Below are 14,395 nucleotides of genomic sequence, written 5' to 3'. Positions count from 1 at the left end.
GGGACAGAAAGGAGACCCCAGGTACAGCTCTGAGTCCTCCTGTATTTATTTCTGCTCACTTGATATGTACCTCTCCCTTGTCAACCTGGTACAACATGTTTATTTAAGAGATAATGTTGCTGTGGAGGAGTGCACAAGGCAATAAACAGCTTTCGCAGGCAATTAAATGCAGAAGTGAAATTGAGCTGCTGGTCAGCGGAACCAGCCATTCATCGTGAGTCTGTTCCAGCGTCGCAAATGTTATTCCTGTTTCACAGCAGGACAGGAATCTGGGATTGGGCCACAAATCTCCAGAGGCTGGAGGCAGACCCTGAGGCGATTACAGCAGCTCTCAGCATGCAGGGCATGAACACAAAAGAGGCCTGAGATGCTGGAATGTTGACCTACTATGCAGCTCTATTTCTTTTAGTAGATTTTGCACTTAGTAGGTGCTCAATAAATATTTGTGGTTCGCTTGATTTTATAGGGAAACGTACCAGAAGCCTCAGTTTTACAATAAAAAGTCAATGATTTCTTTCTGCAAATAACTCAATGCCCTCCCTACCGATCTCTTAGAAGACTAGCTTTAAAAAAATGATGCTGATCTGCACTTCTGTCAGTTCTTTCTAGGAGTCAAAAAGTCATCTCTTTGTTGAGAAACGTGTCCTGCATCCTCAAAACATACTGATCCCCCACGCAGCAAGGGGAGGAGGATAACAAACAGAACGGTGGCTTGCTTTGGCGAGGAGTGAGGAAGGAAGTCAGCTCCTAGCAGCAGAGTCAAGAAGGTAGATAGAGAAGATGCTGCCAAAGGTTTGGGCCCTTGAGGCGGAGCCAGGGTCTGACCAAGAGAAGACGCAGACAGGAGAGGCTAACGTGGGGCTCTCCGGATGCACAGGTGGGACACCTTCCACAAAGGAGATGAAGAACATGACGACAGGCATGGGAGCACCTACATGCTGCCCTCCCCTGGGAAGCTTCCACCAGGAGGGCACAGGGCATGGCCCAAAGAACAGAGCCAGGGCACCTTCCTGAAACTGTGGGACCAGAGCTCAGATGGCTGTTCCATACATGCCTGCCCTAACAACTTGGTTTAAGAAGTGAGTCGTCCAGGGCACCTGGGTGGCTCAGTTATTAAGAGTCTATCTTCTGGGGGCGCCTGGGTGGCTCAGTGGGTTAAGCCTCTGCCTTCGGTTCAGGTCATGATCCCAGGGTCCTGGGATCAAGCCCCACATTGGGCTCTCTGCTCAGCGGGGAGCCTGCTTCCCCCCCTCTCTCTGCCTGCCTCTCTGCCTACTTGTGATCTCTGAATGTCAAATAAATAAAATTAAAAAAAAAAAAAAAAAGAGTCTATCTTCTGCTCAGGTCATGGTCCCAGGGTCCTGGGATCAAGCCGCACATCGGGCTCCCTGCTCAGCAGGAAGCCTGCTTCTCCCTCCCCCACTCTCCCTGCTTGTGTTCCCTCTCTCACTGTCTCTGTCAAATAAATAAATAAAATCTTAAAAAAAAAAGAGTGAACGATCCAGTTCTTATAAATAGCAGTAACGCTTACTACTTGTAAGTACTGCTTGAAGGTTGTTCACTATTTAATTAATACTTCTCTATAATTTACACATCTTAAATGTATGTTGCGTCATTATAATCATTGTCTACGCTTTCAGTTTTCTCTTTGCTAAGTGGAACACATTCTTTCTTCCCCAACCCTGATAAAAATTATTCCCAATACTTTCATACTTGGCCCCTACTCACATATCAGTCTTTTAACAGCAACTAAAATGTGCCTTATGTATCCTGTATCTTGTTACAGAGGGGATCTGAGATAACTAAGTAAAATACGTATGAACAGAAGACTAAAAATGGGTAGATTTAAAAAAAAATGCTTAATGAAAAAAAGTCACTGTGGTTCACACTGGCATGGCCCTTGGTGTGCCCAGAAGCTTCCCCACACAGTAATCTCCTCACTGCAGGTGCACTCCCACTGCGTATCCAGGCAACAATGAAGGCAGGGCTACACCCACTTCACAGACCGAAACACAGAGATTCAAAGGATGTTTTGTATTTTGCTCAAAGCTTCAAGAATAGTTGAATCACAAATTAGAAATGAATATAGATGTTTCAGCACGAGACTCCAGGTTCCTCTAATCCAACAGACCTAGCTGTCAGTCCGGCTTCTGCCATCACTGACTGTGGGTACAGAGTGAATCCCTTCTGCTCCGGACCTCAAATTTTCCCTGCAGCAGGATGGGCTGAACTGGAACCAAACAGGACCTGCTGCAGCCCTGATCGTCACTGGCCTGATGGTCACCTGCCACTCTGCAAACTGATGGCTTACATCTCTATAGGCTCTTGCATTTTAGATGTTAGGAGTTCATTTCCAAAAGAACTACTTTTTGTGGGCCTAACACCAAAGTTATAAGTCAAGCTTGTGTTTATATCTGGTTATAAGGTTAATCCAGACTCCTATGGCATCAGACTTAGAGGGAATGGAGAAGCCATATGGTCAAGTCCCCTTGTTGCAATCATTAGGATCATTTTCTAGGTTACAGACACATTGCAGGTGCGCCTAAATATGCATTACTGATAATCACAGTCGAAGGAAAGCTGTATGCAGAGTCCAAAAACAACTTTCAGACCGCAGGGAACTCAGCATATTTTAAACACTAACTGCCAAGATGGCATATTTCAGGAAAGTTTCAGAGGTCCCATTCTCAGCCATCTGAAGTAACCACACATCAACACTGCTCTAGAAGTTTCTGCCTAATTCCAACCTCCAGGAGTGAAGACAGAAAATCAGAAGAGCATTCCAAGAAGATCCCCAATGGCAAAGCACTTAGGTAGAAATTCTAAGCCCAAAAGAACTAAACAGGGTGGCCTTAAGGTTCATATTAATTGATGGTGGTTCCCGTGGCCCTGAGTTTTTGGCAGACCCAATGGTTAACTAGTGCTGAGAAACACTGTGGAGCCAGAACTCCAGCTCTCCTGTCTGGTGGCTATGTGACCTTGGCTAAGTCAGCCCTGAGTCTCAATGTCCTTCTCTGTAAAGAGGGGACAACATGGTCTGCTTCCTGAGGCCATGAGGAGGACTCACTGGCCAGCAAAGGCTGGCTGTTGTCACTGGTGCTCTTACTTACTAAGAGGAATGGGAATCAACTACAGCAGCGGAAAAGGACCTGGTTCTGCAAAATAATTTGTTATATGAGAATAGATTACAAATGGCGACCAGCTAGGAAAGAAAAAGTCTTAAGCCCAGCCTCCTGGGAAAATAAACTCATATGCTACATGATGTCTTGGCATTTCTCCTGGGCAGCCAACCAGGGACACCTCTCTCCATAGGTGGTGGTGCAAGAGAAAGCACGAATAGCCTCAAAGCTGCCCGGCCCCACAGGACGAAGAAAGTTTGGGCCCGGTTCTTCCGCTGTGCTAGCCAGGCTGCAGGCACTTGCCCTCGGGGTACCCTCTCCTTGCACACAGCACCTGAGATGTCTCTCCAAGACCAGGCAAGGAAGACAGCAGAGAGAGCCTGTCTCCTCCTGCCTGTCCCTGGAAGGGAGGGACTTGGCAAGAGTCTTCCAAGGAAATCCAAGACCTCTGCCACCCCCTTCCCAGGTTTTCCAGGTGGAGTAAGAAGAAACATCAGGGTATCGAGCGTCATATGCTGCTGCCATCTTACGCCTGCTGAACGGATCTGATGAAGTAGATGTTGGACTTCGCTCTAAAGCTGACCGTGAGCTCGCAGGCTTTCTATCAGAACACACGGAAGATGTTTTTGCTCATCCGTTTTCTCATAAGCAACAGGTTCACCTTCCTACTTTATCCTTAAAGCCTGGAAGTAGGCAGGAAACCAGGACACTTCAGTAGTAGGCCCTGCTTCCCCGGAATCCACAGGCTGCACTGTGTTTTGTTTCGTTGTGGTTATTTTTTCAGAATTACAAGATACTTCTTTCTCCTTCCAGAGAAGAGAGTCTCTGATAGAAATCAACCTAACACCTGCCCACAGTAATGAGTCCAGCCGGTATGTGGAGAGGCTTGCAGGCTCCAGGCTGACTGATCCATAAATCACTGCATTTCCTCTACCTTGCGTTACTCTGAGTTCACACCCCCACAGGCTGTGAGGTCTCGTCTTAAAAAGTATGATTCTAAAAAATAAAATGTGGGGAGAACATGAAAATGTGTAGCTCAGCGGATTACAGCAGACATACTGATGGGCTGAAGAAGTCTGATCCCGAAGTGTAATGAGAGAATCCACAAAGTGGGGAAGCGTGAATATTAAGAACTTCCCCACACCTAAAAAATGCAAAACAGAATAGAATTGCTCAGAGGAAAAGTTCAACTCACATTTTTTTAAGGTGCACATAAGAACGTCACAGATTTGCCCTAAACTCCCAAATACGTCTGTCCATTGTGCTGGAAGCCCCACTAACAAAGCCTGAACATGGTAAACATACCCCAAACACGTTCTCCCACCATCTTAACACGGAGGTCAGAGGGGGGGCTTGGTGGGGGTGAGTGTCAGACTTGTGTGTCCACACTCCTGCGGCATGGGGACGCAGCCTGGGAATGCTTTCCCTGCCTCCACCTGCCTCACACATACTCCAGGATCGAAATGGTGAAAGCTGAAGGAGCATGACAGCTTCTGGAACAACACTCCTTTCCTGACAATGCAAAACGCTTTCTTTTACCTGAGATGTTAATTTTTTTTTCCACTTTTTAAATTTCTTTTCAGCTTAACAGTACTCATTGTTTTTGCACCACACCCAGTGCTCCATGCAATACGTGCCCTCCCTATTACCCACCACCTGGTTCCCCAACCTTCCACCCACCGCCCCTTCAAAACCCTCAGGTTGTTTTTCAGAGTCCATAGTCTCTCATGGTTCATCTCCCCTTCCAATTTCCCTCAACTCCCTTCTCCTCTCCATCTCCCCATGTCCTCCATGTTATTTGTTATGCTCCACAAATAAGTGAGACCATACGATACTTGACTCTCTCTGCTTGACTTATTTCACTCAGCATAATGTCTCTTTCACCGTACACAAAGATAAACTCGAAAGGGATAAAAGACCTCAACGTGAGACAGGAATCCATCAGAATCCTAGAGAAGAACATAGGCAGAAACCTCTTCGATATCAGCCACAGCAACTTCTTTCAAGATTTGTCTCCAAAGGCAAAGGAAACAAAAGCGAAAATGAACTTTTGGGACTTCATCAAGATCAAAAGCTTCTGCACAGCAAAGGAAACAGACAACAAAACAAAGAGGCAACCCACGGAATGGGAGAAGATATTTGCAAATGACAGTACAGACAAAAGGTTGATATCCAGGATCTATAAAGAACTCCTCAAACTCAACACACACAAAACAGATAATCATATCAAAAAATGGGCAGAAGATATGAACATTCGACGGACGAATGGATAAGGAAGATGTGGTCCATATACACGATGGAGTATTATGCCTCCATCAGAAAGGATGAATACCCAACTTTTGTAGCAACATGGGCGGGACTGGAAGAGATGTTAATTTAAAAGTTCTTGGTTAGGGGCACCTCGATGGCTCAGTCGTTAATTAAGTGTCTGCCTTTGGCTCAGGTCATGATCCCAGGGTCCTGGGATCAAGCCCCCCATTGGGCTCCCTGCTCAGTGGGAAGCCTACTTCTCCCTCTCCCATTCCCCCTGCTTGTGTTCCCTCTCTAGCTGTCTCTCTGTGTTAATTAAATAAATAAAATCTTTAAAAAAAAAAAAGTTCTTGGTTGTACACTGAGTATGACTGATGATCTTCATTTCCAACTTAAAAAAAAAAAAACCCCAACAATTTGGCCCAGAATGACAATGACCTAGTTCCTTTTCTTACCTTGCTTCCTTCCACGGAAACGTACAGATGATAATACTTCTCCCTCCTGAGGTGCTGATTCATCACTAACGTTACTGCCAGCCAGAAGGCTGCACCCACCATGTTCTAACATAGAAAGTGGGGATGAGCCTGGAGGAGGAGAGACCTCACACAGTGAACCCCTTGTGAATCTGACTCTACCCAATGGGGTCTTTATGTAAAATGATAGTGAAAAATGAGAAAAGTAAAATTTCAAATGCAAACGTATACAAGCATACTCCTTTACAATCCCTGCAGCCAACCTCTGGGGTTACATCATGGGAGAGTGAACCCCTCTCCACAGCACTGGCATAACGTGTACACACATGTGTGAGCTGGTCATGGGTACGTCTCTGTGCGCTCTCGACACATCCAGTCGCTCTGGGTAATGCCTTACCTGCCACTGGTTTCCTGTCTGCCCAGGCACATAAGGTGCTGGGAGACTCCGAAGGCTGTTCTTCACGGGGGACCCGCCAAGGGGGCTTCCCACGTCCCCAGAAGCGGAATCCGCAGCCAAGGCCATGGAGTACTGCGGGTAGTTGTACAGATTGTTGTAGTAAGGAAACAGAGACGGCTGGTAGAAGCTGCTGTAGTAGGTGGAGTCAGACACCAGGTCAGGTGTGTTCTCCACGTGCCCTCTGCTGGTGACAGCAGGAATATCCTGGATGACCATGCGTCCCTCTAGAAAGACAAAAAAGACCATACAGTATTAAATGCGGGAGTGGGGGTAGGGGGGTGGTCCACAAAACTTTAAGGTGAAACCCTGGTGACCTATGGCCTTCCTCATCTCCAAATGGGTAGGGGAAGGGTCTGGAACACGCTGCTTCCTCCTAGGGCTGAAATATAGGATAAGTGTCTAAGGCTGGCTGAACGAGTAACACAGCTGGGCGACCCTTGCTGGTCAGTTCTTTTTACTGAGAATACCAAAAACATTTTACTAACATAAAGCTTGACCAGATTTAACTTCTCCCCAGAGAATCCTATTCTAACATCAAGAAATTAGAGATCAACTCTAGTTAACTTGGCTGTCTGTATCATTTCTACAACAAAGTTAATTGTACTTCACTTTAAATAAACAGAAAAATCCCACTGCCCTAACTATGGTAGTCACACTGATATATCAAAGAGCCAAAGTGAAAGGCTAAGTGTTGAAGCAAACATTGTTTCCTTCACTTCCTTTCCACAGCTGATACTGTATCCTTCAGGAGTCTGGACAATGGTATGTACTAGGGTAGACAAACTTCTTCTGTAAAAGGTCAGTTCATAACTATTTCAGGCTTTGTGAGCCATTCAGCTGCAGAATATCCAGGTTGCTGAGTGGCTGTGTTGCAATAAAACTTTATTCACAAGCACAGACATTGGGCCGAAGCAACCTAAAGGCTACAGGTTCTCAACCCTGGGTCTAGATATTAAATTGTGTCCATGGCAATAAACAAGCAGAATTCTAAGTCATCTCTCCAAAGGACATCCGTTAAACAATGTTCAAAGAGTGGGTCCACGTGCCTGAAACGGCCGCAACTGTCAGGATGCCCCTTCCCAGGGAGTCTACAGTCAAGGGTGAAACACGTGACGGGATTACAAATAACAGCAAGGATGATTACACAGGAAGACCCAGAAACTTTTATGGAAACCCAAAGACTGGGAAGATGACCTACAGCCTAGAAAAGATTATAGAGATCTTGAAGAAAAAAAACCTGTATCCCAGCTTCCCTTTAATGGAGGAGCAGAAAGAGGTGGAAACAAGGACAAAAGACTGGGAGCAGGAAAGTGGGAGGGTTTGGGAGTGCTGGACAGAGCGGGGGGGTTGAACTGGGTGCAGGGAATGGGAAAAAGTGGATCTGGAGCGAGGGGTGGAGAAGCCTCTTCAGACCCTGCAGGGTACGGCAGGACCTCAGATGATTTCTGAGCCAGGAGCACATGGTCCGGTCTGTGTTGCAGAGTGATGTACCTGATGGCAGTCTTGGACAAGCAAAGGAAAGAGAACCCTGAAGTCTACAAACAGAAGTGAAGGACCCTGTGCCATGTGTGGGGAGACAGCTCAGCAGAACTGGAGGGGCGGTCTGGGGAGGGGAGAAGCCTGGTGTGGCAGGGAAGAGAGAGGTGGTGGGTTCTGCTGAATACAGGAGACGCTGGAGGCACATGCAGGCTACCGGGGAGGGCGAGAAAGTGCACTCCTGGCAGAGGGGAGGCTGACAGCAGGGATCCGGGCACCCAGGAGGTGCTGGCTCCCTCTGGGGAGAGGAGGAGGGAATTGTTAAAAAACAGTGTGTTCTGGGAGAAAAGAAGGGATGGGGGTAGAACTGGGAGAACGGAGGAAAGAACACAATGTCACACAGGCCAAAGTTGATGGGGATCCTGGAGGGGCCAGGATGCCTTGTCTTAACTGCAGCTAAGACATCAAGCAAATCAGTTCTGGAAAAGACCAACCGAGGACGACGAGGTAAGTCTTCAAGGCCTTGTGGTTTTTGCACAGTGGAAGGAGCAGGAGCTTCCAAGAGATCGAGGAGCAAGTAAACAATGAGACAGACCACATGAGCAGGCACAGAGCCTTGTCTTCACCTGAGTGCTGGTCCAGCAAGCAAGCAGCATGCTTCTGGGCTCACCTGCGCATCCCCGTACCTAGCGCAGGTCACGCAGTGGTCAGTATTTGCAGAAAGGATCAAGGCATAATGGTTTTCCGAGTAGCAAGGCATCAAAATAAATGTGAGGAAGACAGAGAAGCTCCTAATAAGATGTTATCTCATTTTTAAACTGCAGAGAAGGGTTGAGCATAGATAAGTGGGAAGAAGACAATGGACAGAAATTCCCCAAAGAAGTCAACACATGGCCCAGAGCAGAGATGCTCAGATGTCCACTGGCTAAATGTGGAAGGGGAAAAAGAAAACATAAAAAAGGTACAAGTTCTGTTTTACAACCTCATTTTCAAGTCAGTGCTAACGTCTCTTTTCTCTCAAAGAACACCAAATCCACCCCTTAAGCTCATGCCAATGTTCTGTCAAGCCGCTTGTTATTATAAATCTTCCCTTTCTTCTCTCTTCCCAGATGGTGAGATGAGAAATTCCAATTCTGTTATTCTACACTGCATCGAGAGAAGACCCATGCCTATTCTCTCCTCCTGAACTCGCCTACTTTTTCTTATTTTAAACACCAAACTCATGCCGTAACAGGTGGTTTTCAGTAGCTAATTCAAGTGTTTAGTGTTGTGTCTTCATTGTTTTCCTGATTAAATGAGCAATTTAAGTTTTGCAAAAATGACAAATTGTATGGATATTTAAATCAGAGAAGAAATGAATGACATATATTTTTTAAAATTTTTTCCTTAAATTCGATTTAGTTAACATATAGCATATCATTAGTTTCAGGGGTAGAATTTAGTGATTTATCAGTTGGGTGTAACGTCCAGTGCCCATTACATCACACGCCCTTCTTAACGCCCATCACCCAGTCACCCCAGCCTCTCCACCCACCTCTCCTCCAGCAATCCTCAGTCTGTTTCCTAGAGTTAAAAGAGTCTCATATGGTTAGTCTCCCTCTCTATTTTTATCTTATTTTTCCTTCCTTTCCCCCATGTTCATCTCTTTTGTTTCTTAAATTCCACATGAGTGAAATCATATGGTATGTGTCTTTCTCTGACTGACTTATTTTGCTTAGCATAATACCTTCTAGGTTCCATCCATGTCATTGCAAATGGCAAGATTCCATTATTTTTGATGGCTGCATAGTATTCCACTGTATGTATGTATGTATGTATGTCCGTACATACATATGTGTATGTATATGTGTATATATACCACATTTTCTTTATCTGTTAATGGACATCTGGGCTCTTTTCACAGTTTGGCTATTATGGACATTGCTCTATAAACATTGGGGTGCACGTGACTCTTTGAGTCACTATGTTTGTATCCTCTGGGATACAAGAATAAACACCTAGTAGTGCAGTGACTGACGTAGGAAAGTTTTATTTTTAACTTTCTGAGGAACTTCCATACTCTTTTCCAGAGTGGCTACCTCCGTTTGCATCCCCACCACAGTGTTGGAGGGTCCCCTTTCTCTGCATCTGTTAGTTTCCTGAGTTGTTCATTTTAGTCATTCTGACTAGTGGGAGGTATTATCAGTTTTGATTTGTATTTTCCCAATGCCAAGCGATGCTGAGCATTTTTTCATGTATCTGTTGGCCATTTGTATGTCTTCTTTGGAGAAATGTCTGTTCATGTCTTCTGCCCATTTCCTGACAGGATTTTTTGGTTTTTGGGTGTTGAGTTTGGTAAGTTCTTTATAGGTTTTGGATTCTAAGCCCTTTATCCAATATATCATGAATGACATAGTCTTAACCACTCAGTCACAAGCAGTGATGTGACAACCATACACAGTCTCAGACATTTAGGATGGCATTTTAGATGTTCATCTGCGTCCCTGCAGTGAGAAAAACTGGATACCCCTTATGACCTGCCCTTCAAAAGCAAGGGTCTCAATACAGAAAACAAAGTACTTTAGTGGGTAAAGACTTAAATAGAATCCCAAGAACACTAGCATTCTACAGACACGGGTTCATGAATTTCTGCCTCACAACTTAGTCAGGACCTTTTAGCAGGTCTCAGCTCTATCCAGCAACAAAATGGTGCTGGTAATAATTCTCAAGGCAACAAGAGGATGGCCTGAACAAACTTCACAGTGAACCTCAAATGATATGCTATGTCAGGTCAGAGCAAGGATTTGCTTTGTTAAAGCGGACTGTCATTAGCTAATGATGCCATCACTTTCCCATCCACCCATATTTTATTTCTTCTTTCAAATTATAAATTAAGATACATGTTGGAAAAGCTTCATTTCATACCAGTATTTAAATAATAAAAATCATTTGAGCTCTTTAAGAAGAGATGCCTCACTATTTTCCAATCCTAAAATGTTTAATTACTCTTAAGTGACATTTTAGGGATGCCTGGGTGGCTCAGTCAGTTAGGCATCCAACTCTTGATGTGGTTCTGGTCATGATCTCAGAGTTGTGAGAGGTTGGGCATGGAGCCTGCTTAGGTTTCTTTCTTTCCCTCTCCCTTTGCCCCTCATCCACCACTCTCTCTCCCCCTCTCTTAGAGAAAAAAAACAAAAAGTGACACTTTAAAAAGCTCTAGGGACACGTGGAACTACCAAACGCTATATCTTATAAATCACACATTTCATTTTCAAGTTCATAGCAAAACTCTTGGTCAGTGTTAAAAACAGCTTGATGACTCCAGCCTTTATGCACGTGCTACTAGTACATGGAAATTTCCCAAGGTTGAAATAAACACATACAGCAGACGTCTAATCCAGCGGCGCTCAGAGTGTGGTCCTCTCACTGGCAGCATCTGCACCACCTGGGCACTTGTAGAAATGCACAGTCTCGGACCCCACCACAGACCCACCGAATCAGAAACTGAAGGTTGGGCCCAGCAATCTTGAGCTTTAACAAAGCCCTCAGGAGGCTCTGATGCACTCAAAGATCGAGAATCACTGGTCTATTTTAAAGATTCAAAGCAACTACTCCATAGGCTATCCCTAAAAATGTGACCCCTGACTGCATTACTGTGACACTCCTCACTGGCTATCAAGTAAGAGCAAGCAAATCAGTACAACTCCCACCAAAATCTCTGCAGAGCTCTGACTGCAGGTGGAGTGTGTGCTGCTGCCGAATGGTTCCGATCCTCTCAGCCTACACCCAGCCTTTCTTCATGTATTCTAATCATAAAAGCTTAACTCGACTATTTGAGCATCTATCCCCTTTGGAAAACTTTAATATCCTTTTTTTTTTTTAAGATTTTTAAAATTTATTTATTTGACAGACGGAGATCACAAGTAGGCAGAGAGGCAGGCAGAGAGAGAGGAAGGGAAGCAGGCTCCCCGCTGAGCAGAGAGCCCGATGCGGGGCTTGATCCCAGGACGCTGGGATCATGACCTGAGCCTAAGGCAGAGGCTTTAACCCACTGAGCCACCCAGGCGCCCCATGGAAAACTTTAATATTCTACATAGGGAGGGGCACCTGGGTGGCTTAGTGGGTTAAAGCCTCTGCCTTCAGCTCAGGTCATGATCCCAGGGTCCTGGGATCGAGCCCTGCATCAGGCTCTCTGCTCTGCGGGGACCTGCTCCCCACCCCGCCTCTGCCTGCCTCTCTGCCTACTTGTGATCTCTATTTGTTAAATAAATAAATAAAATCTTAAAAAAAAAATTCTACATAGGGCTTCTGGAAAAGTCAAGAGGAGCAGGTAATATAAAAATCATTTATTCTTGACCTTAAGTTATATTTTTGTATTTATATTTGATTCATTCATTGGTTATCCTAGAACTATGTTCAAAGGTTTGCTTTAGTTGTAAAAGGCACAAAGAAATATTCAGGGGTGCCTGGGTGGTTCAGTAGGTTAAAGCCTCTGCCTTCAGCTCGGGTCATGATCCCAGGGTCCTGGGATCGAGCCCCGCGTTGGGCTCTCTGCTCCTCGGAGAGCCTGCTTCCTCCTCTCTCTCTACCTGCCTCTCTGCTTACTTGAGATCTCTGTCTGTCAAATAAAACAAATAAAATCTTTAAAAAAAAAAAAAAGAACTATTCAAAATGTTACATTTCTTCTTAAGAGTGTGCCATCTAGGGGTGCCTGCGTGGTTCAGTCAGTTAAGCATCTGCCTTCAGCTCAGGTCATGATCTCAGTGTCCTGGGATCGAGCCCCATGTTGGACTCCCTGCTCAACAAACAGGGAGTCTCCCTATCCCTCCGCCCTTTCCATCCCCCACTCGTGCTCTCTTTCACCTTCTCTTTCTCAAATAAAATCTTAAAAAAAAAAAAGAATGTGCCATCTACTTGGGAAAATAAGCACAGATTGAGAAATCTACAAAGCATTGAACTCATTGCCACAATGACAGTATAGGCAGATGTCACCATCAGCAAAAGTAGTGGAGATGGGAGTCAGGATGGGGATTTAGACAAGATGGCATGGGGACACACTCGAAGGAGAATGACAGTAACAGGGTCATGGGATGGAGCCCCACATCAGGCTCCCTGCTCAGCGGGAGGCCTGCTTCTCCCTCTCCCACTCCTCCTGCTTGTGTTCACTCTCTTGCTGTGTTTCTATCAAATAAATAAAATCTTTAAAAAAAAGTTTATGAAAGGTGGTCTAAGCACAAACAACAGATCTATGAGGATAAGGAGGCAGGAGAATGGACTACACTAGAATCGTTTCTTCTGAATAGATGGCCTAGAAGTTAGGCTATGCTAGACTTTTTAAATAGTCAGGGCCTGGAGAGGTAACTATGAGCTTGTACAGGGAGGCTGCAGTAATGCACGGAAATCCCTGGCTCGTCTGTGCTGTGGGCACTCCCATCAAACGACCAAGTTACACTGCCGACACCTGGCACCCCGGGAAGCCACCCAGAGCCCCAGTCAGATGCTTGTTCTGCTGCCGAGTGATCATGTGACACTCCAGCCTGTGAAGAGCAGAGCTCTCACCCAGACTGGGCAAGAGTAAGAACAGAAGCAGGACATGCCAGCTCTCCAACCTCTGCTCCAGCCTCATTCCCAAAAGAGTAACTAGAGACCTTGTCTTGAACGCTGGGACACCGTCGTCAAAGCTGGTCGGTTGGGCCAAGTGTCACTACTGATTGGCAATAAACCCAGAGGCAGAATTCTAACTCCTAAATCACAGAACTCATATAAACTACCCATGCACAATGTGAAATGTATATGTATGTATATATTCAAAAAGTGGTTCCCCATGTACGAACTCTTAATAGGTTATTCCTAACACTTTTCTGAGCCATAGGGGGAAAAAAGGAAACACTGGCAGCTGGCTCCACAGACTTGATCTCAGCGCTGCGCATTCCTCCTGCCCACCCCCATTCCTGACACACACTGTGATGGGGCATTTTAACTGCACGGCCAGGATGACGAAGCACAAAGACGGGAAACATCTTAATGAGTTTGCTGAAAATTCTTAAGCTGGGTCTTGGTTTGTTTTTCTAGAGTAAACATGGCCAAGATGACTTAAAATGGTATTAGTAATAACCAAAAACACAGCAGCTTGCGCTTTCCCAAGACAAGGTGGTAGCTTTTGTAACCAGCAGTCTCTTGTAAAAATTATCAACCTCTAGGTCCTCTGCCAAGATGGCAATGGAAGAATGAAGTCGGACGTTTTCAGGGCTGGTATTTATTACTGGTACGGTACTAATTTGTGCTAGAAGGAAAACAGGTCAGCAGGACTGGATTCAACAACTAAGAAAGCAAGAAGGAGCTAGAGGAGCATGTATCTGGAAAAATGACCAACGGCATCCGTCTGACAGAGACGTGTGCGGAAATATTGTCTGCAGACTGGGTCCCTTTTTATTGCCATGTTCGTGTTCGTAGCTCAGTACATTTACCTTCCACCCAGCCAGTTCTTTGATAACGCTTCCCAATGCCTCTGCTACTTTTTTTTTGCACTAACATATGCAGCGTGAAATATGATTCACTCCTTCATGAGAGATCGATACCCACTTGATAAATACCCGTATTGATCTTGCAGTGTTATATGCTGGTCTCCGAGCCCATGGCAT

The 14,395-nt window shown here is 45.4% G+C and overlaps 1 protein-coding gene across 1 annotated transcript in view; it reads right to left on the bottom strand.

Moving 5' to 3' along the window:
- DMRT1 (doublesex and mab-3 related transcription factor 1) overlaps positions 1–14,395 on the bottom strand; it is a 106,636-nt gene that overhangs the window by 57,635 nt on the left and 34,606 nt on the right. The window contains exon 3 of the mRNA XM_046023105.1: positions 6,240–6,523. Coding sequence (XP_045879061.1) covers positions 6,240–6,523 — 284 coding nt within the window. The remainder of the gene's footprint in view (positions 1–6,239; positions 6,524–14,395) is intronic.

This window comes from Meles meles, chromosome 11, assembly GCF_922984935.1.
Source record: "Meles meles chromosome 11, mMelMel3.1 paternal haplotype, whole genome shotgun sequence".
Classification (NCBI taxonomy): Eukaryota; Metazoa; Chordata; class Mammalia; order Carnivora; family Mustelidae; genus Meles; species Meles meles.
The sequence above is the reverse complement of the archived record's forward strand: the minus strand, read 5'-3'. Positions and strand labels throughout refer to the sequence as shown.